Below are 26982 nucleotides of genomic sequence, written 5' to 3'. Positions count from 1 at the left end.
AATCTATCTGAAGCAATAAAAACAATAATCCAAACATTTACCTTTGACGTAATCTCTCGCGTACATGTATCATAATTCGCAAATGACTGATTTAATAAACCATTTTTTAATTGTACTTCTAAAAATAAATCATCTCCTGCACATAATATGACCGCAATAATTTCCCCACATCGAGCATGATAAATATATTGTGCTTACGGGCCTTCACAATGACGTGTGTGTTTCACATTTGTCTCCACAAGAGGGCGCCACTAACGAATTTCTTTTTCCTTTTTTTCGCTTTGCATCAAATACGTGCAATATGAGGTTAGCCCAACGTGAACGTGTGTTTATATGTATACTCATATCAATATTGTATAGGTGGAAACATGTCACTTGCAATATTTGCAGATGGTTGCGTCATAGACTCCATTTTGTGCCTCCATCCACGGGATAGATATGTATTATTATTATTATTATATATATTTGGAGTAATGCATCTGAATGACCAAATTACTAGTTACAATTTTTCAACCAAATTAAAATCAAAAGACTATCACAGTCCAGTATTTAAAATGTCAGATTTAAACACGCTTGTGGAGCTTTAATAATTATGCATATGTGCGCGCGCGCACGCAGAGCGCGTGAACGCGCCGCATATAATCAACCCAGTCGGCGTTTTGCAGCGGCATGTCAAACTGGATGACGGCTCGTCACGATCCAATCTAGCCATGCACTTGTCTCTCGCCCACTTGGGATGTTTTGAAGCCAGCTCGACATGTTTGCCGGCGCGCTCCTCTTCGTCGTGTACATCGTGGTGAGCCTACAAGTGCGGCTTGCTGCCGCTGACTTGTGCAACTGGCGCGGTCAAAGGTAAGCGCGAGCTCGGCACGGGCACGCGAGCCACAGGAGGACTGAGAAGAAAATATATATATATTGGCCTTTTTATTATAAGAACGCACTTCAGAAACAGTAATAGGCACATGTGTTAATAGGTCAGAATGGCGAAGTTAAAACAAACAAACAAACAAAAAATAAATAAATAAAACGTAGATATTCTTAAAATATGTTATTGTAAAGATTGGATTATTAATATGCTGCGTTTTCATTTGCATGGTCAAAGGAGGTTTTCAAAATTGTGGCTGTAGTTTTGAGGTCGAGCAAATGCAAGACAGCTTTATTTGTATAACACATTTATTACACAAGGCAACTTAATGTTCTTCACACGACACCATAAAGCATTTACAAACAAGATGAAGACATTCAAAACTGACAAAAGTAGTAGACTGTACATTGCAAATGTGTTTAAATGCTATTTAAAGCCAAGGAACGAAATAATTGTAGTTTTGTAAAATTACTGACAGTAAAAATGGTTTTAAATTCTTAAAATAACAATCAAAGCTTTGGGAGGGAAGCATACTTTTTTTTTTTTTAATTTAAAAGCATTTACGCATGCAGCACAACAGATGTTTCCTGTCGCAGCAGCGGCTTTGCAGTGGGCGCAGATGCCAGGATGGTCCTGCAGGTGCGACTACGCTGCACAGAAGGCTCCGTCAGGTGGACCTACCCGGGCCAAGCTCTACGGGTGGTCCTGGAGCCCAACCTGTCCTCCTCGGCCAGACGTGGCACGCTCTGCATTAAACCGTCGCCCGGCTTTGGCAGCGCCAACCTGTTTATTCAACGCGGCGGGAAGCTGGAGCCGCTGGTGACGGACGGCGGGAGGGCGGAGCGCGTGAGCTGCTTCAAGGCAGACGGGCCGCACGTGCCCACCATCTACATCCAGACCAGCCTGTCGGGAGATGGACTGTGGAGTCCACGTCGGATGGGTTTCAAATACAAACTGATGGCCAACAGGAGTGCAGCGCCCGGCCTGGACCACACAAGTGAGTTTCCCTCTTACTTTCATCGGTTCTTTAGATTCATTTTTTTCCTTGACAGTATAAACATACCCCTCCTTTATCCTCTATGTAGAACAACTAATATCAGTGCCGTACTGATGAGCTGAAGAGACGACTTATTATGAATGCCACTTGAGTTCATGTTAAGTCAAAGGATGTGGATTTTGCTGCTTAGCACATTCATGCAAAAAATTGGGGGGTTGACTTCCTCATTAAAAATTCTTTTTCATCAATCAGTATCCACTCGAGATGCTAGCAGCTCATAAACATTTTGGACTAAAACTGATAACGTCGTCAAAAACAGCAGCTGCTTTCTTCCACATCGCAGTCATCATGTTCGCAAGACGCAGCTGCTGTTCAGCATGCTGTTTTGTCTGCTTCGCATCCCGGACGACAAAGCACAGAGGGGCCAGTGAGCATCGGCGGGCTAAACGAGTCGGTAAATAGTTTGCAGATTCCACAAATGCCTCGTTATGGCGCTCGCCGTTGATCCCCGTGTGCGGGCCCACTCGCCGTCTCGCCGTGGAGGAAATGCAGCTGCGGAGCGGAAGAATGGTTGACCCCCACTTTGGCGTGGGGAGGGAGGGGCGGTGGTGGTCGTACAATAGGAGTCAAAGAGCAAGTCAAGATGTGGAAGCTCATGTGGTGGGCACACAACATTCCTTCGTTTAACCTTTCGGGTGTCGAGGGTTTGAAAAGAGGCGGGATGACGCGGACGTCGTGTGGTGACGTCACACTCCGTCCGTCCATCTTCGTGCTTTGCGATGTTGGCAACATGTGACATATAACCAAAAAGGCGATTGGTGATGGAAAAAAAGCGTCATCCAATCAGAGTCCGTTTCAATAACAAGCAACACATTTCTGCTCACAGTTTCATGTCGTCCATGCGATGATGCGGAGCTTCTGATGGCCGTCTGCAACAGCGACTTTGGTGAGTATGCATGAATGAAGAAAACCGTCTTTGGTGGATGATTTTAATTCAAGCCAAATGAGAAGATAAATATTGAATCTGACAAATTGCGCCTGGCGTAAATCCTGCACGGCAGGTTAGACCCGAAGTTGATCATTTTTCGCGGTCTGGCTCTCTGTGAGAGGGAGTGCTGCGCTGCTGTGGGTGTGGTCACAGCGGATTTTAATCATAGCCAATCAAAGCTTCTCCATTCACTCCCTTAAAATTGTTCCGTACTAGCGTCTCAACGTGGTTGAAGCACATCTGCTCCGTGAAGTGGGCACTTGAGGAATTCCAAATTTCTGTCTTTGTACTCTTCCAGTAGTTCGAGGCTTCATCGAGGACGTTCGTCACCATGGTGATGGTCACATATCGCTGGTGGAAGTGTTGGCGATGAAGGTCCACCGGCAGCGTAGCGGCGTGTTCGAGCACCAGGCGCCGGCTCCTGGATCGTCTCGGCCCGTCCCATCGTGGCGCGGTATTATCCGCGTCCACCACCAGTGCGGCGTGAAGCCCGGAGAGGGAGAATTCCTTTTCACGGGCTCGGAACACTTCGGGGACGCTTGGCTGGGTTGCGCCCCGCGTTACAATTACTTCCTGTCCGTCTACCGGACTGCCAAGGCCCGGCTTCGGAATCCGTGCGATTTTCCTTTGGAATGAGGTGGTGTTAAGATATTTAATGATTCAAACATGGGCCACGTCGTCTGATAACGGAGTGGACGGTTTGATTACACTATCGACCACTAGATGGCGATACAAATATCTCGCTGGACACTCAATTTGAAAGAAGCAGAATGAAAAAATATATAAGTAAACTTCTTAATGATTTTTTTTTGCGATTCCAAATTAGCCCTCGTTTTGTTTTTTCTAGCACATCAGATTTGAAAGGATAATAGTAATACAACAATAATAAGTAATATATTTAGTAATATTTCTGAATGAAGGGTTAGACTCTGCAATAGGTAGAATATTCTTCCATTGTCTCTCCCGTTTGTGGCGTCCACCCTGGGAGAGGAGCGAGCTCTTTGTGCTGGTCGCCGCATCGCCTGTTGTTCACTTGGACGCTTCGTGACCTCTGAACTGAGGTGGGAGGGAAAACTTTAGAATTGTCACCCTCAGTCAAGGCGAAGCAGCCTCCAACATGTTTGTGTGCAACTTGACTGATTTTCAACTCAATTTTTCCATTTTTTTAATTATTGCCAGATAGCTGTTTCGGACGACCTCAAATGTATTTTTTACTGTATATATGTGTTGAAAAGAAACCTGCGAAAAATATTTCTATTGCAAACTTGGAGTCCACTGGTTGTGTATACGGACTGTATAATGTTGCACTTTTTGCACTGTTGTGAATACTTTCTTCTTGGTATTTCAAATGTGATCATTTTACATAAATACATAAAAAGAACTCGACACGCTGGTGTGATTTTATGTGAAAAAGTGAAAACTGATGAATGTCACGGCGAGTCCGGTTTGCGTCACGAAAATTGCAACAGTTTTATTTTACTTTTGTTGAAGCACAACGAAAAAGAACACAAAGCCATTTCTTGGAGTGAAGTGTATTAAAATCTAAAATTCTAGACACCCTTAAAAGCCTTTTCAGTCATGACTTATTCACAATCACAACCGCAATCTGTTTTGGGGCAGAATGGAATTCAGAACAAAAAACAAATCTTTTTGTTTTTTTCCATCTGCGTCTCATCGTTGCCGTGGAATCTCATTCTTGTGATAAAAGTAGAGCCAAATCTTGCTCTTGAGCCGTGTCGCCCTCGTATCATGTCGACCCAATGGACAGATGTGAGGCCCTGGAGCACCCCCGCCCTCCACCTCCCATTGCTTTGGGCCCCTCCCACCCGAGGGGAACAATTAATTGACTTGTAAAGCCCCAACATATTCCACGCCTCTCCTCGGCTGAGGGAGGCTCACAAATTGGTGCGTTGAACTTTTTATGGGGACTAAATAGCTGCCAATGAAAGTGTAAATGACTCGGCAGTGAATGGCGACCGCACAATGGCGCTGCGCTGACAAGGCCCCCGGCAGACATAATGAGCATTGTCACGACTAAAACATCATGGCTCAGGATTTCGACAAGCTGGAGCTCAGCTTTTTTTTTTTTTTAATATAACGTACGATATTCCTTTATTGCTCGGGTGTCAAACACAATGCTAGATGCAAAACATTCTCGCGCAATGGAAAGAACAAATCCATTGAGCAAAAAAAACAAACGAGGAACATATTATATAATACAATGTGGTAGTCCATATCTGGCCCCCGGGCCTTAGGTTTCGCACCCGAGTTTGAAATGAACATGATGAATGCTGCACATTCATCAAGCCTTCAAACAAACGTATTTTAGCCCAAAGTAGGCCTGCGTTGAAGTCTCCTCCCCTTGTATTATCCCGGGAAGGCCACCCCCCATGAAGCCTCCCCCCCCACCCAATGTCAGACTTTGAAACAAAATGTCACCTCTCTGCGGGCTCTCAAGACCTCCCAATTCTCATCTCTGGGAATTCCAGCCAGCTCTCATGGGGATGGAGCCCGGGAGGCCTCAGCGCCGATCGGCCGCGCGGCTCACCGGCAGGAGTCCACCCTGGCTGGGGGGTAATTGGTTTATCACGCCGCCTGGTCCGCTTTCCCATGTGGGCCACTGCTGTGTGGAGGCCCGGGGGTACAATATGAAAGCAGCGTGAGACCCTCCGGTGTCGAGCTGCCATTCAGAGAGCCGCACTGAGCTGCAGCAACACAAAGATGGAGAAAGATGTCGAGTTGGCTTGGGAAAAAATTGTCATTGGACCTCCTTTTGACCGCAGGCAGCATTTGGGGTTGAAAGTGGGACGTAATTGAGTTTTTGCAACTTATTGAAGGAAAGTGCCCTCCCTCCCTCCAAACACGTTTACATATAATTGCTATCGGTCATCCTCATGCCAATTAAGCACCTGGCTGAGAATCAGATTTTGCGAATGTTCTCATGCGTTTTGCAAATGAAGCCCAAAAATAAACTCTGAAAGAAAGTGCATGGATGACAAAAATGCCATTTTGAATATGGGCGGGATACGTGCATATACATGCAAAAGACATGCATGCGCTAACTATATTTCATTTTTCATTGCTGGTATAATAGAGCCAGTATCCAACAATAAATTGTTGAAAGCAAACAACAAAATAACGACCGAAAAGGAGAAACTCAGCGTGGCCCGCTGGCCGTCAGTTTCCATTTTGTCCACTAGATGGAGCCCGCGTTCCAAACTTCTCAGATGACAATATGATACGTTTTGAATCATTTTTGTTCAGTCCAGATGTACAATTTGTAGTCCCAGGGAGAGGTCACAGAATTTGTCTTTCTGCATGGCCAAATATGTTACATTATCACACTAAATTGCCAATTTAAACAACTCAGATGTCAATCTGCGTGTTCCGCTTGGGAGGTTCAAAAGGCTTGAACCGAAAAAGCAGAAAGAGCTGCAATGACCACAAAGTGCCTGTAGATGGCACCCGTAAACAAACATTCCATGAGTTGTAGCCCGAGGGAAGGCCTGCTATGTTTCCACTTAGGAATGTGATTTTCACAACTCCACACGACCTCCGTGCATTGTTCAAAGATTACAAGAGTTTGCCCAACACGACGCTTAAAATCAGCTTAACCACCCGAGTAGCAAAGTACAAGAGGCGGCGTGCGCTTGCGCTTGTGATTTACTGGACTGGTCCAGAGGTCGACGGACAGGAATCCCAGCAGGGCCTTTACATGAAGGGCCCTTGTCATAAGGAGCCAGATAAGGCTGATAAGGAAAAGGAGTGTCACAGCTGTGATAGAAAATTTTTACTGAGGATCTTGTGCTCTGCAAAGCTACTAAGAAAAACTGCTTGAAACAGTACAGGTTGGATTATTAACCAAAAGTGGAACATTCTTTCCATGCTTGGAGCACAAAGGATGCAGGCCCTCCAGCCAGGTGTCAGCAAACTGATCTCCAATCAGCTGATGTGCATAGAAATATTGAGGACAACAACAATGCTGAGGAAATTTGGAGCTGTGGATATGCGAGCAATTTCCTGAATTGTTGCCAAGTGCGCACCCTAGCCACTTCATTAAAAAATGTAGCGCTCATCATGACCAACATTAAAATATAAGAAGCCACTGCAGCATTTTACAGTTCAAACAGCAATACCGTGCTTGATCAGAGGGGGAAAAATGTAAAAATTTGCCCCCCCCAAAAAAACATTTCTAAAAGACTAAAGGCAACTTTATTGCACTTACAAGTCAAATACAAATGAAACATATTTCCTATTACAGTAATTATATTATATATATTAATTCAGTGATTCGTCCATGTGTCACTAGGGGGAGCCCTTGCACCAATATAATAATAATAATAATAATAATAATAATAATATTAATAATAATAATAATAATAATAATAATAATAATAATAATAATAAGAATAATTGTATTCAGAGAAGGCATGGTGTGTTCTAAATGTGTTTTTGACACGTTTAAAAAAAATTCTCTGATTGCCGTGCGGTGGTATCACGTGTGCGTAAGCGTGTGCGTGTGAGTGCGCGCGCGTGCCGTACAGTCGGAAAGTCGAGTCACTTCCTCCTTGTACTGCTCCGAAGCTGAGCTGAGCTGAGCCGAGCGAGCAGCCGCCAACTTTTTAGTCTCAACTTGTGCTCGCTGGCATGTTGGCAGCTGCTCGGGACACAAGTTGCGCCGCTTTGTCATCGTTGCTTCTAACTTTTAATACCAAATTCGTTCCGGAAGCTTCGAAGAAGATTTGAGTGCCTGTGTGGATTTTTTATTATATTTTTTTTTTGGGAGGCGCAATGGCTCCGACCTAGCCCAACTTTTTTTTTTCGGAGCCACGGTGAGAGTTCCGCGGAGGTGCCGTTGACTTTTTTTTTTCCTCAGTTTCAAGTGGAAGCGAGAGGGAGAGCAAGATGAAGAAACAATTCAACCGAATGAGGCAACTGGCCAACCAAACAGTCGGGAGGTGAGTGTTTGTTGTCGACTTTTGGCGACAACATGTAACTGACATACAACCGCTGCCGGCTTTTAATGGCAGTCAACGACACTCGCAGCTTTGATGTACCAATGGAATATTTGACACTTTAGACGTCATTTTGTAGTTCTCAAACGAGGGCGAAGTCCTTTTCTCTCGTCTCAACTAACTCATTGTGAGTCATTCGAAAAAAAAAAAAAGTACATGTGCTGTCTTGTTAATTAGAACGCCAATGGTTTAATTACTGCACATTAAAAAAATAATCACTGCAACATGTAACGAGAGCCAGTAGAGGAGAAATTGCGAACATTAATAACGGCCGTATAAAGGCACTCAACACTTTATGATTGTGGTTGTAGTTTACAAAGCTGTAATAATATTCAACCAATCAAACGATGCACACCTTCCTACCTACCTCCCAAGAGTAAATAAATCCCCGACCCTCACATTAAACCGATTCACCCCTAACTTCCTAGAAAAGCCACCCACCAAAACGATTCACCAACTGACCGAACGACTGACAAGGTTCTAATTTTTTTCCCTTTTTTGTTGTTTGAGCTGTGCTTGTGTCACGGTTTGTCAAAGACGGACAAACCTGCAATAATCTCAAAAACGTTGGATATCGTAGGGCAAGACTCGGAAAAGACCAATGGGAAAACAGCTGACACCAAACGATCAAGATGACTGCGACTCCAACAAAACTAGAAAACGTCCAAAGGATTAGTTTTTTTAGTCGGACACTGTGAAGTTTACGTAAAACTGAAAAAAAAAATAGGTGAATGGATAAAAGGTTGGAGAAGACGACATCACTTAAAAGCCAGTTTTAATCTTGACATCTGCGCAATGAGAACAAAGATGGCCTCAGTTTGGGGTGTAAAATTAAATTTCAAAATTAGCTCTATCTAAAATTGTGCTGATATGATGTCATCGATTTGATTTAGTGACAAGCCCGGTTTCCCCAAAAGTGTTTGATGGGGTTTGAGTCGGTGTTCATTACTGGTCTCTTGTTTTTTTTCTTCTTTTTTGCGCTGTTCCATGTGCATCTGGCTTGTGTTCCCACACATGCACGCCCCCCACATGTCGTAAAATGCCACAGAGACACGCCCACTGCCGCTTTAACCTCCAGTACACCCAAAGCGGCACGTGCGGAACTCTTTGGTGAATTTGCGTTCCTCGCCTGTGATGCGCTTTTCAGGCGGGCTCAGTTGGCCACAGAGGGATTGCGTGGAGTCAGCATTTTTGGGGGATGTTGCCAGCCAGCAACAGCTTGGGGGGTCGCCGGGGGTACTGAAGTGGGAGTGGGGGTGGGGAGGGGGTTGAAAGCGGGTGTTATCTTTAAAAAGGTGGACTCGGTGGCTGCGGGTCGGGGTCATGCTTGAGTGCAGCTAAAATCAACCCTCATTCAATGGTAATAGCGATATTTTATTTATTTATTTATTTATTTTGAATCCAAGGAGCAGGACAAGTTAATTGATCCCCGTGAGAGAGTCACAGCAGGCAGACGAAATTTGGAACTTTCAGTATGACGTCATCATTATGAATGGAGAGTTTGAGACAACCTCCGGCACAAACACATACACACACACACCCTGACTCACCTTGCGTTGCCATAACAAACGCGGTGACACAACAGGAAGCGTGTGTTGGGACACGCCGGGAGGAATGTGACAGCTCGTTCACAGGAAGGCGTTTCTGCTGAGCGAACACACAGTTGGTTTGACATCATCATTCTTTTGCTCGATGACTTTCTCAGCGGCTCGTATTCTGCCTGCTGTGTACACAAAAGACAGGTTGAGCTCGATTTCACAAGGATCAGCTTGTTTGCATCGCGTTAAGCCTCGCGTCGTCCAACTTCAACATGCAACAGTTGATGAGCTAACACGACATCACAGATTGTGAAATATAAATATATTTTTTTCCGGAAACAAAAGATAAGCTGCTTTGAAATCAGTTACTTGGTTCAAATGCGGACTCTTAAAAATCGTCTCGTTGTGTTGTGTTGTTTACATCAAGTGCACGTTTTTTTTTTTCCTCAGGGCCGAGAAGACCGAGGTGCTGAGCGATGACCTCCTCCAGGTGAATAATTTGGCCACACACCCAAACACACACACACTTTTTAGATGTCAGATCAATATTTGGTGATGGGATCACAAGTTAGGTTGTTTATCTCCTGAGACGGCGCGTGTGAGGCGTTATGGCCCGTTGGGAATATTATGCAGAAAAAAAAATAACATTATGCGCAGTTTTATTTCATGTCATTGTAGAAGGATGGCACGACACACATTCCGAGGAAAGAGAAGTTGTGAATTGCCATTTGAATTATTTTAGGATTTCTCTTGAAAATTGTCGAGTCTGTCTCTTGTTCATTTCGTTGCTTGGTTCGTAGTCCGGAGCTCCATCCCGAGCTTTTCACGAGAAATGCTGTCGAAGAGTGGAAGTCGTTTTCTTGAAAAGTCAATTGTGGAAGGCTTTTTTTTTTTTTTTTCTTCCAAGCGCCGTCTGGTAAAGTCATCATCTTCACTCTGGCCAGGTTTGAAGCAAAACTTTTGGAATGACAACATAAGCCGGCGTCTTCTCATTCAGACTTTGACGACGCCACGGTTTTCTTCTGAAAACCAATCAGGGCAATGCTCTGATTTCTTGAAATGTTGGCGGGCCCGCGACGGGGTGGGCACGATGGGCGCGCCTCGGAAAGTAAGGCTGATGTCACTGCGGGAAGAAACTTTCACCACATGAGAGGAGGGGATGTGAAATGAAAGGCTTGGCGCTCAACCTTCATCGCGACGGCTGAAGCAAACGCAACCCCGTCCTTGTGGTGAACGTCGGCAGCTTTGTGCTGCGTTAGACATTCCTCGGGTGAGGAATGTGAGCGTCGGCGCGGTGCAAGGCGCGGAATCGCTGCTTCATCACTCATCTTTTTGCTCACAATCTCTTTTAGTTTACGGCGACATCCACACATGAGCAGGACATTTTAAATTTTTTTTCCTTGCATCATCACAACAATGCTAACGGTGGCCTCCAACGTGAAATTGGACGCTTTGATTTCCTTAGCGTAGTTGTTGTTTCACTTCCCCCTTTTTTTTTTTGCGCCGGCTCAGGCACATTGATCCTGTTTGGACACGTCCTCGCTTCAGTTGTGGCCGTCGTGTTTTAATGTTAACCCGAAGGCCTCCCTTACTGATAGCTTGTTCAGTCGGTTCAGTACTTGGCAACTAACATGCCGTTTAAAAACATGCTTTCATATTAAACCTTTAATTTTCTCAGTTTGACGTTTTTGGGTGGGGATGGAAAGAGTGACAGATGCTATTTGAAGGGGAAAGGGTCCAATAATGATTTAGAAAAAAAAAAAAAAAGAAAATTGTGATTATTTTTGGGGGGGGTGTTGTCGTCAATGTTAAATAATTTTTTACAAAAGCAAACAATAAATTATTTTTTCTCTTCAGACCAACATGACAAAACATAAATCAGTCCAGTAATTCAGATTACAACATATTAAGACACAAAACAAATAAAAAAAAGAAATGAAAATAAAGCCTACCAATTGACAGATGAAGCACAGCCCAAGTGGCAGCCTTTGTGATTCGAAAACTGCTCGGTTCGTGGAATTGGTGTTGCCACAGCCCAGTGTGTCACTGTTTTGTATAAACATCACACATTTGAATTGGCACAATTCCGTCACACAGACGGAAAAAAAACCCATGTATGTACATTGTACTTGCTTGTCCAGCTTGTGAGACGTTAACTTAATTTGTTTGGTTGCTGCTCAGAGGTCATCAGGTCTGTTTCTTTCTCCTCACGGCACGCAGCTGTTGAGAATGAAAGGAAGTTGGTCACGGCCATCTTGTAAACCTTTGGACGGCTCACCTACGTACTTAAGAGCTGAGGCCGGCGTTCTGTTAATCGTTAAATTGTACATGCCGAAGGGCCGCATTTGGTTCAAGTCATGGAAAATAGGAACAATGTGTGAAACTTTTAACACTTCCATATAATCGTCTTGCAAACATTATGGAAGAAAACAAATCAATTCCCCCAAACAATCAAGTCCCACCGCCTCGACAAAAGCGTTTTGTACTGCGGAAGAGGCAGGAAAAGAGGAAGCGAAGTGCATTCCACAATTTGTGAGGCTCAATCACTTGTAGCGTTTCATCTCGTGGGTGAGACAGGAAGTGAAAGGCGGTCAGCTGACCAACGCGACCAAACAGGACAATAAAGTAACACCAGATTCACAAAGTCGCAGCGTGACCATTGAGGACACGTGACGAAAAGTTTTGTACTCATTCTTACGATGCGCCAGTGCAAAGACGACAGAATTTTAGTCATGCGAGATCTGTACTAAAGACTCGTGGCAGCGTCATGACCTAGTCGGAGACGGTCGAACAAAAGTTTGGTTGAAGCAGGTGAAGAGAGACTCGCAATACTCGAGGCAGTTCCCGTCATGAGGTTGAATATTTGCGGGGAAAGGTGCTCACCTGTTTATTGACTTTGTATTTCTCGAGCATGTTTTTCATGCTCATGTGGGTTTCGACTCTTTGCAGCTGACGTATCTGCACCTTGAAGTGAAGTAGAATTGACAAGTTAGAGCTTGTTTGTCTTCTTACAACAACACAGCGAGTCTTGGTGCAGAATTGACTTTTTTGGAGGAGAGTAAAGGTGGGACGAAGTAGGAGCCCTGGTGCATTCCAGAGTCCATCAATCATACACTGGAGAGTTAAACGTCTCCGCTTGACAGAATCGGCTCCGGGATGTTGTCTGAACCTTTTTTGCCTGGATTTTATTTTTTTTTCAAATGTCAGATGTTAAAATGGGAAGATGAGAGAGTAAAAGATGGGAATCTCTCAGCTAATGAGGCGCCCTGTTTGTTTACTCGGAGACAGGAAGAGGAAATGTGCATTTAGGTGATGCCATCTTTCTCAGTGGTGCTTTTCAAAGTTCAAAACCAAACTCCAAAGCACAGGGCCTGCTATCAGGAGCATTGACGACAAAAATAAATAAATAAAAAAAGTCTGTAATTTGTTGGAAACAAAACAACAACACATTGTTTGGGTTACTTGAAAAAGCTTCCTTTTTCAATTTGATGAACTGATGAATCATTTTCTTTATTCCAAATGACGATGGCAAAATACAGATTTTTTTTTTCTATGTGTGATGAAGTACAAGAATTCCTACTAAATTGTAAATGTAGCACTCAAGCTTTGTTCCTAAAACACCCTCAATCCATCAGTCTGTTTCTTATTATCACGTTACGTCACCACAAAACGGAAGCGACGCCAACTTTGGCTTGACAAGCGCCATCGGCACCTTTTTAGTAACGACGAAAGCATGCCGGCAAGCCGACAGATGGATGAGCGTCGGAGAAGCGTCTGTGTTTGGATTCGGAGCTTCCTCAATAATGACCCGTTCAAACAAAACGTTGTGCGTTAACGTGTCCGTTGTATGATGTTGACGCTCAGATCGAGAGACGCATGGAGCTGGTGCGCTTGATGTCGCACAACACGCACAAGAAGCTGGTGTCCTGCCTGCAAGGTCAGCTGGGCACCGACACCGAGAAGAGACATGTGAGTCACGCGACAACGAACGTCAACACTCTTGACGTCGTAAATGTTAGCGCATGAAAGTGAACGATGTCAGCGAAGGCTTGCAAACGCCCACAAAAAGCAATTTTGATTTGCAATCGTAATAATAATTAATATTTGGGATAAAATTAAGTTGGTTTGTTTTTGTCCGTTTAGAAAAAGCTGCCCTTGACCGCATTGTCTCAGGCCATGCAAGAGGGCGGCTCTCAGCTGAGCGACGAGAGTCTGATCGGGTGAGGGATGACGCGTCCACTCAAGTTGGGGTCAAACTTACTGCTTGTCATGATGCAAAAAAAAAAAATGGTTTCAAATGTTGCACTTTTCATGCATAATAAAAAAAAAAAAAAAAAAAGCAACTTAAAGTGCTGTCGCGTGTGAACAAACAGCAAGATGATGGACGTGTGCGGCGAGGCAGAGAGCAAGTTGGCCAGCGAACTGATGCAGCACGAGGTGCAGATCGAGCGAGACATTCTCGACCCTCTCAACACGCTGGCCGAGGTACAAAACCTGCTCAGATGCTTTTCTTTTTTTTTTTCTCCCCTCATTGTTGAAACTTGACATCCCACAGATTGAGATACCAAACATACTAAAACAGAGGAAGCAACTCGCCAAACTGGTCCTGGACTACGACTCGGCCAAGACCAGGTTGTGTTTCAGTTCTATGCGCGATTTGTTTTGTTAAACATCCTGAAATTTTTGTGGTGGGATGGAGCATAGTCCACGAACGGTAACTTGGGCTTATCGGTTCTAGAAATATCCATTAGTTTGTAGTTTTTTTTTTTGAAAAGTCCTTAATTGGTCGTGGAAGCCATTTTGAGGGTGTAAGAATTGATTGTGGTGCAGGTGGTACCAAGCAACCAAGTCCAGCAACCCGGCCATGGCAGCAAAGGTGGACTCGCTCAAGGACGAGATGGAAGAGGCTCTCAATAAAGTAGAAATCTGTAAAGTAGGTTTCCGATTCCTGACTCTCCTCAAATGAGATTTCTTTTCTGTAATGTATCTTGTTGTTTCCCCCCCCGCAGGACCAGTTATCGGCAGACATGTACAACTTTGCGTCCAAAGAAGGCGACTACGCACGCTATTATCTCATGGTGGGTACCGGCGCCGGCTTGTTTCACTTTATTTGGGACCAGCGCTCACGGTGGCCCACATTGATGCTCGTCCATGGATGACAGTTATTAGAGGCCCAGGCTGACTACCACAGAAGGTCTCTGGCCGCGCTGGAGGAAGCCATACCGAATATACAATTACAGCAAGGTGAGCAGCGTGGCATTTTGTTACCGGGAGGAGACATGAGCACATAAACTCCAAAACTGGTACCGTTTTCAAAAGACTCCTGGATGGAGAAGCCGGCATTCGGCACGGCACTGGAGGAGCACCTGAAGCGGAGTAACCGTGACATCGCCCTGCCCATCGAGGCCTGCGTCATGATGCTGCTGGAGACGGGGATGAAAGAAGAGGTAGAGTTTAAAAATTTTTTTTTAAAATTGTTAAAAAGGAGAAATGCAATATTTCATTGGGTTGTTTCATATTATATGTAGCGAAATGTTATAATGAAAGATGAAATGTTGAACTCAAAAAGTTAAATACAACTGAACTGCACAACATTTTGAGAATCACTGCTTGACCATTTGGATACGACTGTAACATATTTATTCTCCTTTTAGGGTCTGTTCAGAATAGCAGCGGGAGCTTCGAAACTAAAAAAGTTGAAAGCCGCGTTGGACTGTTCCACGTCGCAGCTGGAAGAGTTCTACTCCGACCCCCACGCCGTCGCCGGTAAGAACCGTTCGTTGTGTGTCTTGACAGCCTCGCAAAACCAAAAACCTCATTGGCCTCACTTTTTAATTATTTTTTTTTTACATACCCGTTTGCACACATATCCAGGAGCCCTAAAATCGTACCTCAGGGAACTTCCCGAACCTCTCATGACGTTTGGCCTGTATGATGAGTGGACGCAGGCGTCCTAGTAAGGGGATGACCGCACCTGCAACCGCGTGACCCAGATGTGATTCCGCTAACTGCGTGTTTGTGGTTTTCAGTGTGTCGGACCCTGACAAGCGACTTCAAGCCTTGTGGGTGACATGTGACCGTTTACCAAAGACTCACAAAGCCAATTTTAGGTAAGGTGTGACCCGACTTTGCTCACAGTTAACGGAATGCATGTCTTAAACCGAATTTGAGCACAAAGAACAAACATGTGAAAAGAAAAATAAATAATGACTTCTTGCAGGTACCTGGTGAAGTTTCTGGCCAAACTGGCTCAAGACCGCGACGTCAACAAAATGTCTCCGAGCAACATCGCCATCGTGCTGGGGCCCAACCTCCTGTGGGCAAAGATGGAGGGGTGAGAGGATTCACGTTGGTTTATTGTCATGGGAAGTTGACCTTTGACCTCCTCACGTCTTTCTTCAGGTCACTGGCGGAAATGGCTGCGGCGACTTCGGTCCACGTGGTCGCCATCATTGAGCCGATCATTCAGCATGCCGATTGGTTCTTTCCGGAAGGTGATGCTTCAGGAGTGGTTAAAAAAAAAAAAAAAAAAACCTTTTTGCAAATTAGTTTTCAAAATTGTTCAACAAAATGGAAACCGTTTGCAGAATTGCTTCACTGCTTCCTTTTCTCCCGTCCAGAGGTGGACTTCAACGTGTCGGGCATGTTCGCCATGCCCACCCACCCGGCAACGTCGGACGGCGGCGAACTGGAGAGGAAGCGCCCCGGCAGTCTCGTGGGGCACGACGGGGACACGCAGCCGCCCCGCAAAGACAGGTACCTGTCTCGCGCCAACCTCAGCCTCAGCCTGCCGCTCCCTCTCCCGTCCCGCCCCAAGACACCGAGCAGGCAGGATTCGCGGGGCCCGGCGGTGTCGGCCCACTACGTAGTGGCCGACGAGTCCATCACAGTATGTGAAACGCCAACCCGACAGCAGCCCTGTCCAAACTTTGAGCCTGCGCTCTAGCCAAAAGTAGCGGCCACGAATGCATTGTGATGGTCAAAGGGAAATTTTTTTGGATGCTGTCGATACTTTTTGGAGTATATTCCTTTTTGTGTTCGTTGCTGGACTGCTGGACCAAAACATTTAGCGCCTTTGTTGCAATATGTGGTCTGAATTTCATTGTGTGCTCTTGTACTTTCCCCGTAACTTGCATTAAAGCTTAGGTCACACGTGTCGGTTGCTGGTTGTGTGTTGGCTTCCTGGCGTCTGTCCTGTGCAGCCACGGCGGTTCCTCCTGAAGCCGCTCATGTGGCTTCAAGTTCATATCGGGTTCTGCTTTCTTAGAGCTCGTCTCTGTCTGACCTCCGCTCTCTGTTCCTCTTGAGCTCTCCTGGGCCATTTTCTTACAATTTATGTGTGTGGTTTGCCCCCCCCCCCCCACCCCCCACCCTCACTTCCGTAGCACTGTTAACAAACATCCGGAGCCCAGCCCACGTAGAGCCGGCACCACAATTAAAAAGCAGCCACAGCTAACCTCACCCTCCTTGCAACCCCTCCCGCCCCACCAGGATGGCGGGGGCCCCGCCTGCTTTGAGCCCCAGCCCCAAGCTGCCACCCCGGAGGCCGAGCAGCCCGGCCCGGCCGGCGGCGTGGGCGCTGGGGGTCAGGTAGCCGCCGCACAAGCGCACTTGGTCGCCCAGCTCGGCGCAGAGGAGAGCAGGTAAGGAGCGAGCTAGTTGACGTAGCCGCAAACGCTCCCCGCAACGCCGCCTGCTCTCAACCAATCCGAGCCACCCGGAGCTCCCGCGCCTCTTGTGCTTGTCGGAAGCCACCAAATTCAAAATGTCTGACAAAGTTCAATCACGTGACGCTTTGTTTACAGGTGATGTTTACGTCCTCCCTGCCTGTTGACTTTGTTTACGCTTTCCCCGCTCTGCTTTCATTAAGCCTGCTTGATTGATCTTGGTCCTCAATCTGCGACTTGGTCTGATCTGGCATGACGTCCATTTTCAAGTGTTGCATCATATGATTTTGCGTCAATTTACTTGTAACCCGCAAGCTTGTTTTCGTGTGCATGCCCTCGCGCCGATGCCTCACAATTCCTTAAATGTCGGCCAGCACGCAAAATGATTTGCATCCGCTCTGTGTGTCCAGCCCGGCTCGGGAGCTCACATCCACGCCGCCGCCACAGAGGAACGGCTCGGCTCAGCTTACGCCAGGAACGTCGCAGTCCCAAAGTGGATCCAGAGGGCCCAGCCCTCACATGGTCCGCAGAGGTAAGCGCAGTCTCTCGCATGTGAAGGCCGGGCATTGTCAGCTTGACTTCATTCACAAGTAACGTGGAGTAAACGTCAAAAAGCGTAATCCAAAATGCTAACTTTTTTCCCTTTCCTCATCTCGTCAACACAGGCACCAAAAAGCAGGCACCAGCACCACCCAAACAAGCCAGTCCTTTCGCCTCTCAGTCTGTCAGCCAAGCTCCGGCGTCCCCACACCACCCGCCCATCACCCCCCGGCGCCACCCGGGCAAGGAAAGCCCCATCCACGCTCCGAGCCACCCGCCCCCGCAGCCGCCAGGGGAGCAGCCGCAGCCGTCGCCGCCCAGGACGCCCACGCCGCCTGACACTCCGCCTCACGACGGTCTCCAAGCCCAGCTGCCCGCTTACCACTCCGGCTCGCTCCCGCGGCCCTCCCGGCCCGCCCCCAAGCCACGGCCCCGGCCTAACATGCCGCCGCCGCCTCAGCCGGCTGTCAGCGACAGCTGCAACGGCCTCTTGGGCTCCTCGTCCAAAATCATCACAGGTAAAGCAGCGCTGATTGTTGTAATTATGACAAAAGAGAGAACAAGAGCATGAAAGATTGATATTAAATTGTATTCGTAATTTGAACTTTGGTCAACTTTTACATGTCCTACTGGAGTGGCAATTTCTGATCTGCGCAGCCGACTGTTAGTGTGCGTGCACAATTTGCTCTAATCGATCATGAGGGCAGCACGGTGGAATAGTGGTTAGCACGTCTGCCTCATACTTGTGAGGTTCCGGCTTTGTATCTCGGGTCTGGCCCTCCTCTGCAGAGTTTGCAGGTTTTCTCCAGCTACATTCCCAAAAATTAAGTTGAATTAACAAAAGACATAAAAAGATAGAAATTGTTCATAGATGGAGCAAACAGGCTGGTTTGGATGTCTTGCTGGCTGAGTGACATTTTCAGCTCCCTTTTCTTTTTGGACTCTCTGGCTTCTGGGTTTCACCTGACGCGCTCAATGTGACTGTGGTGACGTGAAGCATGATGTGTGTGTGTAACATTGCAGATGTCTGAGGTGGTGGCCTGCCTGTAAGATGGGCTTTGCAAGGCAGGCAATGGTAAGACTCCTACTGGCTGACGCGCCTGGTTTGCTTGCATGTGTGCGGGGGTGTGTGTGTCTGTGTGTGTGTGTGTGTGTGTGTGTGGGCAGTTGAGGGGGGGGGTGCCGCTAAGCACATGCTCGGGTGGATACATACATTGTGTGCGTATGTATCAGTTGCTGTCCTGACAAACTAACATCGACATCGTGTGTGACTAAACGAAAAAGCAGAGAACTAGTGTGCCGTAGTGTTTTGTTTTGTTTGTAGATCATGTGCCACACTTTACATGTACACCAAGGACTCCAAATAACGCTATTTTCAGTTTCCATCCAATATGGCAGAAGAAACATGTGATTTCTCCCAAAATGATACCATCATCGTTAAAAATTTTTTTTTTAAGTCAGGTGGCTCGTATTTCTAGGCACCACTGTAGCGGAGTCCTTAGTGTCGAAAAGTGTGTGTCAAGCTACACAGTAGTGCATAGCGTGACTGTGCGTGCCTGTATGACGTTGACCTTTGCCCCCATGATGACCCCGCGCAGACGGCGGCCTGGATCTGAAGGGGGTCAGACGAGCGTGGATCCCGGAGGTCGTGGCGGCCCCACAAGCGGACCCCCCCGCCTCCCAGTCGCCACCCGACGCAGAGAGCACCTCACTGTGAGCGGGACCGGTCTTCCGAGCGCGCGGCGGCCGCTGCCAGGTTCGTCACGGCTGCTTTGGCGCGTTTTTATGACAATCTGCTACAAGTTTGACAGCAGGCTCGACCAAAAGTATTTGTTTTGTTTTTTCCTGTGAATCTATTTAACGCACGGCCAGATTATAAAGTGCAAGTGAAATTGCTTGGACCAAAGAAAAGGCAAAAAGGAAACGGGGTGAAAACCGTTTTGGCTTCTGTGGTGGCGTATGTAAATAAAATGACCAATTCCACTCCAAAATTTCAAAGCTTTGACCAAATATATTGACAATCTTCACCTTCTTTTCAGTGAGTTGTCATTTTCATTTTTTTTTTTTTTTTGCTGCTGCTAATATTGAAACATTACACTGTTGCTGCATCATGACTTGTGATGATTAAAGTTTTACAATCTTGTCTCGTTTGTCGTCTAATGTTTGATTTTTATTATATATCTACATTAAACAACACTGCAGATCAAGATGTGACATCTGTAAAGCTGACATTAGGGCTGCGGTAATGCGGCGTGGACTCATTGCCATTAGGACAAAAAAAAAAAAAAAAGTCCACAGCAGTAACGTATTGCAACAAAAACAGTCCAGAACGAAAATGTTACTCATATTGTAAGAAACAATTTACTTTTACAATAATCACATTTTAATAAGATATTAGACACCAAACATTAGCCCAACAATTTTGAGCCTAAAGGCCTGAGCCAATGCCGGCTAGTTCTTGGTTTAAAAAAAAAAAATGTGCTTGAGGTGGAAAAACCGCAATTACAGTACAATACATTGACAGTCCAAAAAACAAAAATTGGTACTGTAAAGTCAAGAAGTAAAACGAATAATGAGTTTCTTCATCCACACTTTTTTTTCCTGGCAAACCAAATCTTTGGCATCGCCCCTAGAAAAAAGGCAACGCAGTGTGCAAATATGTGCATGTATTCAACATGTATTAGCCTAAAATTTGTAATAAAAGCTAAAATTTTTTTAGATTAAACATTTGTGTGAGTGGGGTAAAAAAAAAAAAAAGTGTACACAACCTTGAAGGCCAACGGGCTCACTGAGATGTCCTTTGAGACGAGTGTCAACCTCTCAAGCCCAGTAGCCGATGATGAACACGGTCACGGCGAGGCAAATGATGAGGTTGGCGTTGACCACCTGTTTCAGACGAGGATTTTCTTTCAGTTGACTGAGGTCGGGTGCCGCCGGCGCCACAGGAAGCGCTTTCTCCGCCGCCTCCTTCCGTCGCTCCATCCCGCACAGCCAGTAGAGCGCAGAAACCAGCCGGGCCTGACGTCTCACGCCGGAGCCCGAGCTTGACGACTCTGCAAAGTGGCGGAGAAGGCAAATAAGCAAGTCGATGCAACGATGTTGGGACGGATCTCAAAGTACCTTTTTTTGCGCTTTCGTCTCCTTCCTTCCCTGTAACGACCATCTCAGTCATCAAGTGACCTTTGACCTCCTCCAAGGTCTGTCGTTTGCCTTCCACGCCGGAAAATCTGGTGAACCAAGTCAGACGATCAATCTGAAAAAGTGAAAAATCGGTTCTCCCGTCAAATGCGATTTTAATATTGATTTGATTATTTTTTTTGCCCTTTTTTCCTCTAGGAAAAAAAATGTAAATTAGGGTGTGTAGACTTTTTCTATCTACTGTAGCTCCTCAATGTTCGCAGCCACGTTGTCAGCGCAACGGCGGTCTTTACCTGCGCGGCTTTGGGCGCTTCGGTGGCCAGACTGACCAGCACGACCACGACGAGCGTAATGAAGGACAGCAGCGTGGAGAAGTAGAGGTAATGCACCGATTTGACCACGGCGGGCCTGTCGTCTCGCTCGAAGCACAGCGGTGTCGGGTAGATGAAGTCCAGCAGCATCCGCATGCAGCCCACTGTCAGGCCCACGGCCACGCCCCAGAAGGCACCCTGATGGTGGGGAGAAAATTGGTTCTGAAAGCTGCAAATGGTGACCCAGTTTGACTGTTTACAATATTGCAAAATCACCCTTCAACTTGCAACAGCTTTCATTTTTATTTATTTATTTAAAAAAAAAAATTGTAAAATTAATAGTAAACACTGCTCTACCTTCTCATTCGCCCTGGTCCAGAAGCAGCCCAAGAGGAAAATAATGGAGACGGGGGGCTGCAGGTAGGTGCTGATGGACTGGATGTAGATAAACAGCTGCCCTCCTTGACTGGCTTGAATGACGGGAATCCACAAAATGGACGCCACCACCAGCACGAGCACAAACACCCTGCAGAGCAAAACATTGAATGATGTGCCGTACGTTTCTGGTGCTGCTGTTTTGGTTACCCACACAGAGAGCCCAGAATAAAAATAAAACATCCTTGTCAGTTTATGTCAGCATAGTCCCAAAGAGCTTCCGACAATAAAAGGATGAACGCACCTCCCCACGGTCATAAGCTCCCACTCGGATGCCCCGGAGCGGAACGTCTTCCACAAGTCCATGGTGAAGATGGTGCTGGCGCTGTTGAAGACGGATGTGAGAGAGGAGACCAGCGCGGCAATCATCACAGCCATCATTAGACCACGGAGGCCTCAAAGTGACATAAAACACATTTGGTAGGAATATTAAAGGGGCGAAAAGGACAAGAAATGTTTGAGCGGAAATTACCTGTGGGGAGGAGCTCCATGACCAGTCTTGCGTAAGCGGTGTCCGTACATCCGACCGGGTTGTCGCAGATCTGCTTACACATCTCCGGATCGGCACACGCTATATCATCTGCATATACGATTCAAGCACATCGGTCAGATCCAAATTGCTATTAAAATATTCCGCATTTTCTTGGATTGAAAAGCTTAACTAAAACTTTGTAAGGAACACCCAATTACAATTAACTTTGTATTCAGCAATGTTTGCTTTAAATAATTAATAAAAGTGCTCCGTTATAAATGTTGAGTTGAGTTAACAGCAATGCATGAAAGCTAATTAGTGAAAAATCGACAAAAATAATAAGACGGCGAATGTGCATCTCCCACCTGTGTATAATATCCTGCTGATCATGCCGGGCAACATGATGGCAAAGAAAGGCAAAACCTTGAGGTAAGCAGCCAGCAGAGATCCGCCTTTTGCATGGCTCAGCGTTTTAGCAGCCAGTGAGCGCTGCACAATCACCTGAATCAAAAACACAGAGAGATCCGTGACGCACATTTTTGATATTGATTTGTGGACATTTTTTAGTGGTTACGAAATAGTTTTTTTATACAAGACGAAAGGTGTAGAGAAAAGACAAAAGGTCTCAAGAAATGATCCTTGTGGGACGCCTCGTGATTTTTTTTATAGACCTTGGCATATTGTGGTGCCCTTTTTATGTCTTATTGTCATTTGTTTAGTGCTATATTTGTTTTAGAATATAAAGGAGCAATTAAACTAAAAATACAAAATAACAAGGTTTCTAGAAGTAATCCTTGAGGAACACCGAACATTATTTTTTTTATTTAAAAGAAATTGAACCAACCTTACCTGATCAGAGCACCAGTACCACATGGAAGGGATGGACATGCCGACGATGACGCCAGGCCACGGGAGGTCAGAGTCCACCGGGTCCCTGAATATGTGGAACGAGTCCTCTCTGGGAATTCCGCACGTCGTGTTCGGCACGCGAACCGATGGGATGGCATTGAAGTAGCCCTCCAACAGCGCATTCCAGCCTCCCACCTTTGCAAAACCTTGACGGGAGCACACCAAATAAACAAATCCAAGATAAAAAAAAAAGCTGTCATGAGATGTCCGGCGTCATCGTTTGAGGGTGCGCTTACTAAAGCCCATGAGTACGAGCGCTCCCCCCAGCATGATAACCGTTTGAGCAGCGTCCGTGTAGATGACTGCAGCCAAACCACCTGAGCAACAAGACAACACATTTTATTTAACTTGGAAACAACATTGCATTTTTGGGCAAAGAACTCGCAACACTGTATTAACTTGAACAGACACTGTCCCCGCCTTTTAAAGCCATACACTCTCAAAGTCAAGACACGACAGAATGGCGACGTTAAGTGGACAAAAATATGACATGCACCTTTCTCCAATTACACACCTGCTACAGTGTAGAGAGCCGTGACAGATAGCAAGAGCACGATGGCGAGGTAGATGTCCCACTGCAAAGCCAGCTTTATAAACAACGCACCAGCATATATGTCCACCTGAGGTCACACACACACAAAAGGCAGATTAAAAACCCAGAAATGTTCACCAGAGGAAACGCCTCAATTTCAAAGTTTTTCTGGATTTTGACTGATTTCGTGAGGCCAGCAGATTATTGTTCTAATGTTATAAAAACACGGAGCTATGACGCAAAAAAAAAAAAAAAAAGGCTAAGACGTATAAATACGTCTTTGGGAGGCGGGGACTAAATTTTTGAAAACATATATTTGTCGTATGGATTGAATGATTTAAATACACTTTTGGGTGTGTTAAATCAAGTAGTAAAGGCAAAAGAAATCGTACCGAAATCTTGGTGAAGATGTAAATAAACAAGCACAAGACGGCTATAAACAAGTGTGTTCTTCTCCCGCCATATCGCCGCTGTAAATATTCCGGCATTGTGGTCACCTGGATAAGACGTGACGAGACAAACTGTTTCAAAATGATGCCGCGAAATTCATGTGCCATGTGTGGACTCATCTTACGCCGGAGGCCAGATAAATGGGCAGGAAGATCCACGCGAGCAGCAGCACCATGAACATTCCCTGCCACAGAGTAACATGGAACGCTTGAGCACACCGAGGCTCGGGAGAGTCGCACGTTTCTCACTGGTGACTGACTTGGCGTATCGTACATTCCACTCGTAGGCGATCGCCCCGATACCCGCCGCTGCTCCCGAGCCGGCCAACCCGACGAGGTGTCCGCTGCCGATGTTACTGGAAAACAGCGAGGCCCCGACCTGCGAGAAAACTGTACCTTAAAACCTTCATTAAAGATGAGTATTTTCACATTTCACATGTATTATATATTTCGTCCACTTGGGGTCGCCATTCTCAAGTTCTACTGTGGTATCTGTGACTTTGAGGCTTGGCCTGGTGAGTGACACGCGTGCCAGTGAATGAGAGTGTCAAATTGGCTGAAAATTGCACGTGAAGGCATTTTGTCCTCAACAAAAAGAACTTGTTGAATTCTAAATATTTACAAATTAATTGTCCAGAGTCCGTCTTGATGCTGCTTTACGTTCTTTGGACTCACCGGCCACCAGGTCATGCTCTTCCCAGCCAGGAAGTAGCCATCTACTGTGCTGCGCTTGGTCCTGCACATTGACTAGTAGTCACATGACGGAACAAAAGAAGGATAACATGAGGTTGTAAAATGTCTTTTAGGAAGTTCCTGGACCAAAATCCTCAACACACAAAAATCAAGCATGCTGCATTAGATGGGCCAGCACAACTTTTGCTGAAGGCCTTGGGCAGATTACAATGATTGAGCAACAATAAAAAATAAATAAAAATACAAAAATACATAAATAAAATAAAATTAAAAAAAATAAAACATCCTCAAGGAGTAGAATAGCCCAAAAAATTCAATCTTAGCATTTTGGTTGTAAATATTTCAAATAGGTTATATTGGATATCATGAGACGTCATATCTCGGGATTTACAATATGTCACATGCGATACGAACAACCATCTTCCACCACCTTACCAAAAAGCCCACGGCCAGAACCAAAACAAAGTAAAGCACCAGCACCACTATGTCCACGGCGACAAAGGCAGGACTTCCTCCGCCTGGAGATGGAGTCGTAGACATGGTCCTCCCTTGTTGGGTTACTGTCCAATGCAAAGTCTTCTGGAAAAAAATCGTGATATTAACAATTATGGTTAAAATGTGATGTACTCCAATAATTTATTGAAGAAAAACTTGTGAGAGCAAGCCACTCGTCGTAATATTATAATTAGAAGCAGCGACTCAGACATGCGAGATTTTATACATTTAAAAAATATAAAGAGGCTGGCTTGGATTAAAATGTTGTCAATTAAATCGGCTTTTCTATTCATATTTCGCAAACACTTGTAATTACAAAACAGAAGCTTAACTATTTCACGCGTTCAGTTGGTCAAAACGTCAAATCAAAGAATGAATTAAATCAGACAACTCACCTCTCCGCAGATTGTCACAGAGAACAAAACATGTCCGGGAATTAGTCAAGGATGGCTGAATGAGCGCAAAGGAAGTCCGTTTCTCGTCGCCGGAGATCAAACTCCACTTTCAACAAGTGCACGCTGAGCATTAGTTAAAATGTAAAAGATTTATTGGCCCTCACGCGCACAACACACACAAACGCTCACACGCACGCCTGGCAAGCGTACAAAAGAACATTGCAAGAGATCTGCACGTTGGCTTATCTCACGACAGAGATCTTCATTTTCGCCGTTTAGAGGAGATAACGTGACACTTTATATAATTCGCTTAGTTAAACATACATTAAACAATGCACACAAAATACATTTCAGGTCATAAATGTGCAGCAGGCCAGGCAGGTGCAAACGGATGAGAGCAAAATGGATTTTTTTTTTATTACCATCAAATGACAGCAGCTCATCAGGAGCAATAAGAACTGTTTGAAAATGACATAGCATACGTTTTCTTTTTTGGGAGAATAATGTCAAAAGTTTATTTGAACAAGCTTGTAATATCATGTCATCAAGCTTTTTTGAGAAAAAAAAAAGTGCAAAAAGTTAATTTGACACAAAAAAAATAATTGTTAGAGAATAAATGTCAGCATTTACAATTTGCGTATTAAGAGGAAAAAGAATTCGCTTGTCCGCATAAATTGCCGAAGCATTTTTTGACTTACTGATGCAATAGCAATAAAAAGCACCAATTTGCTTGCTAAAAAATAATTCTCATTATTTTAGTATAATTATTATTTTTGTTTCCAGGAAACATCAAAAAGCACTTGGGCAGTTATGCAACATGCTAATTTATACGACAATAAAGTTGTCATTTTTACGTGAAACGGTCATGTGACAGGAATAAAGTGGTCAAATAAAGACGTCATTTTTATAAAAAGTAAAGATGTAATATTACGCGTTTAGAATACTTATAAAGGGCAAACTCCTTCAAATGATGACAAATTTTGTATCCATTCATTTTTGTGATGTTATATTTTTTCCCGCAAAATATTACAATTTTATTCTCGTAGTTTTACTTCACTATTTTATCAGAATGTACTTTTCCCGTGTGTTTTTCTTGAGACCAGATAAAAACCTTAACATTTTTTTTTTGTTCCTTACCATGCTACATTTTCAACGACACCCCCTCGACGTGACGCACAATGACGTAAATAAATATACTCTGTCATTTCTGATAAAAGCTTTGGAATAAATAATTGCTCTAACTGTATTTTCTACAAAGCGTTTGCAGAATAATTATGTACATGACCACAGCTGTGACATTAAAAGTCAACATGTCATCTGCATTTCTCATAAAATAGACAACAACAAAAAAAATTCTGTCATAAATGAAAGTGCTGATTTCTGCATCCTAGTCATTTTGCTTTCTAACTACGACACAAAGCAAACGTGAAAATATTGCATACTGCCCGCCGTCAGCTCAGAGAAAACAAATCACAGCCGAGTGTCACCGTCCTAAGATTTTTTCAAAACAATAGCTCGAGACAACCCCCGGTGCAAACCGCGA

At 45.1% G+C, this 26982-nt stretch overlaps 3 protein-coding genes and 1 long non-coding RNA gene across 12 annotated transcripts; 2 read left to right on the top strand and 2 right to left on the bottom strand.

The window, feature by feature from the left end:
• Nucleotides 1-677: 677 nt before the first annotated feature.
• On the top strand, nt 678-3875 carry LOC148322444 (meteorin-like protein). 2 transcript variants are annotated; one of them, XM_088316609.1, is made up of 4 exons: nt 678-852; nt 1438-1862; nt 2749-2808; nt 3149-3875. In XM_088316609.1, exons 1-4 carry the CDS (start codon nt 758-760, stop codon nt 3484-3486), a joined length of 918 nt encoding a protein of 305 aa, XP_088172735.1. In that variant the 5' UTR covers nt 678-757; the 3' UTR covers nt 3487-3875. The 2 variants fall into 2 exon arrangements, with proteins under 2 accessions (XP_088172735.1, XP_088172736.1); XM_088316610.1 differs by having other exon boundaries at nt 737-852; nt 1462-1862.
• A 3497-nt stretch (nt 3876-7372) lies between these two features.
• On the top strand, nt 7373-19753 carry arhgap17b (Rho GTPase activating protein 17b). 5 transcript variants are annotated; one of them, XM_088316585.1, is made up of 20 exons: nt 7373-7808; nt 9854-9893; nt 13268-13372; nt 13547-13623; nt 13777-13888; nt 13959-14035; nt 14234-14336; nt 14413-14481; nt 14566-14647; nt 14723-14850; nt 15058-15359; nt 15433-15513; nt 15624-15737; nt 15806-15897; nt 16024-16159; nt 16789-17046; nt 17481-17602; nt 17736-18128; nt 18634-18685; nt 19209-19345. In XM_088316585.1, exons 1-19 carry the CDS (start codon nt 7756-7758, stop codon nt 18639-18641), a joined length of 2352 nt encoding a protein of 783 aa, XP_088172711.1. In that variant the 5' UTR covers nt 7373-7755; the 3' UTR covers nt 18642-18685; nt 19209-19345. The 5 variants fall into 5 exon arrangements, with proteins under 5 accessions (XP_088172711.1, XP_088172708.1, XP_088172709.1 ...); XM_088316583.1 differs by lacking the exon at nt 18634-18685 and having other exon boundaries at nt 7375-7808; nt 15058-15169; nt 15278-15359; nt 19209-19753; XM_088316582.1 differs by lacking the exon at nt 18634-18685 and having other exon boundaries at nt 19209-19753.
• Nucleotides 9444-12346, bottom strand: LOC148322443 (uncharacterized). The gene is made up of 4 exons (XR_015846618.1): nt 12287-12346; nt 11526-11623; nt 11356-11449; nt 9444-9588 (listed from the first exon to the last, which is right to left on the bottom strand). It is a non-coding gene; the product is annotated as an uncharacterized LOC148322443 (long non-coding RNA).
• A 199-nt stretch (nt 19754-19952) lies between the features above and the next one.
• Nucleotides 19953-25875, bottom strand: slc5a11 (solute carrier family 5 member 11). Of its 4 annotated transcripts, XM_088316598.1 has the most exons (15): nt 24985-25175; nt 24532-24603; nt 24131-24235; nt 23982-24041; nt 23800-23904; nt 23390-23495; nt 23112-23192; nt 22816-23021; nt 22332-22467; nt 21967-22074; nt 21739-21889; nt 21417-21585; nt 21042-21257; nt 20731-20863; nt 19953-20663 (listed from the first exon to the last, which is right to left on the bottom strand). In XM_088316598.1, the coding sequence occupies exons 1-15, from the start codon at nt 25087-25089 to the stop codon at nt 20431-20433; spliced, it is 1986 nt and encodes a 661-aa protein (XP_088172724.1). In that variant the 5' UTR covers nt 25090-25175; the 3' UTR covers nt 19953-20430. The 4 variants fall into 4 exon arrangements, with proteins under 4 accessions (XP_088172724.1, XP_088172721.1, XP_088172722.1 ...); XM_088316595.1 differs by lacking the exon at nt 23800-23904 and having other exon boundaries at nt 24985-25875; XM_088316596.1 differs by having other exon boundaries at nt 23800-24041; nt 24117-25134.
• Between the last annotated feature and the right edge of the window lie 1107 nt (nt 25876-26982).

This window comes from Idiotropiscis lumnitzeri, chromosome 15 (genome assembly GCF_059441095.1).
Source record: "Idiotropiscis lumnitzeri isolate Australia: NSW breed Sydney's pygmy pipehorse chromosome 15, RoL_Ilum_1.0, whole genome shotgun sequence".
NCBI classification, from domain to species: domain Eukaryota; kingdom Metazoa; phylum Chordata; class Actinopteri; order Syngnathiformes; family Syngnathidae; genus Idiotropiscis; species Idiotropiscis lumnitzeri.
The sequence above is the reverse complement of the archived record's forward strand: the minus strand, read 5'-3'. Positions and strand labels throughout refer to the sequence as shown.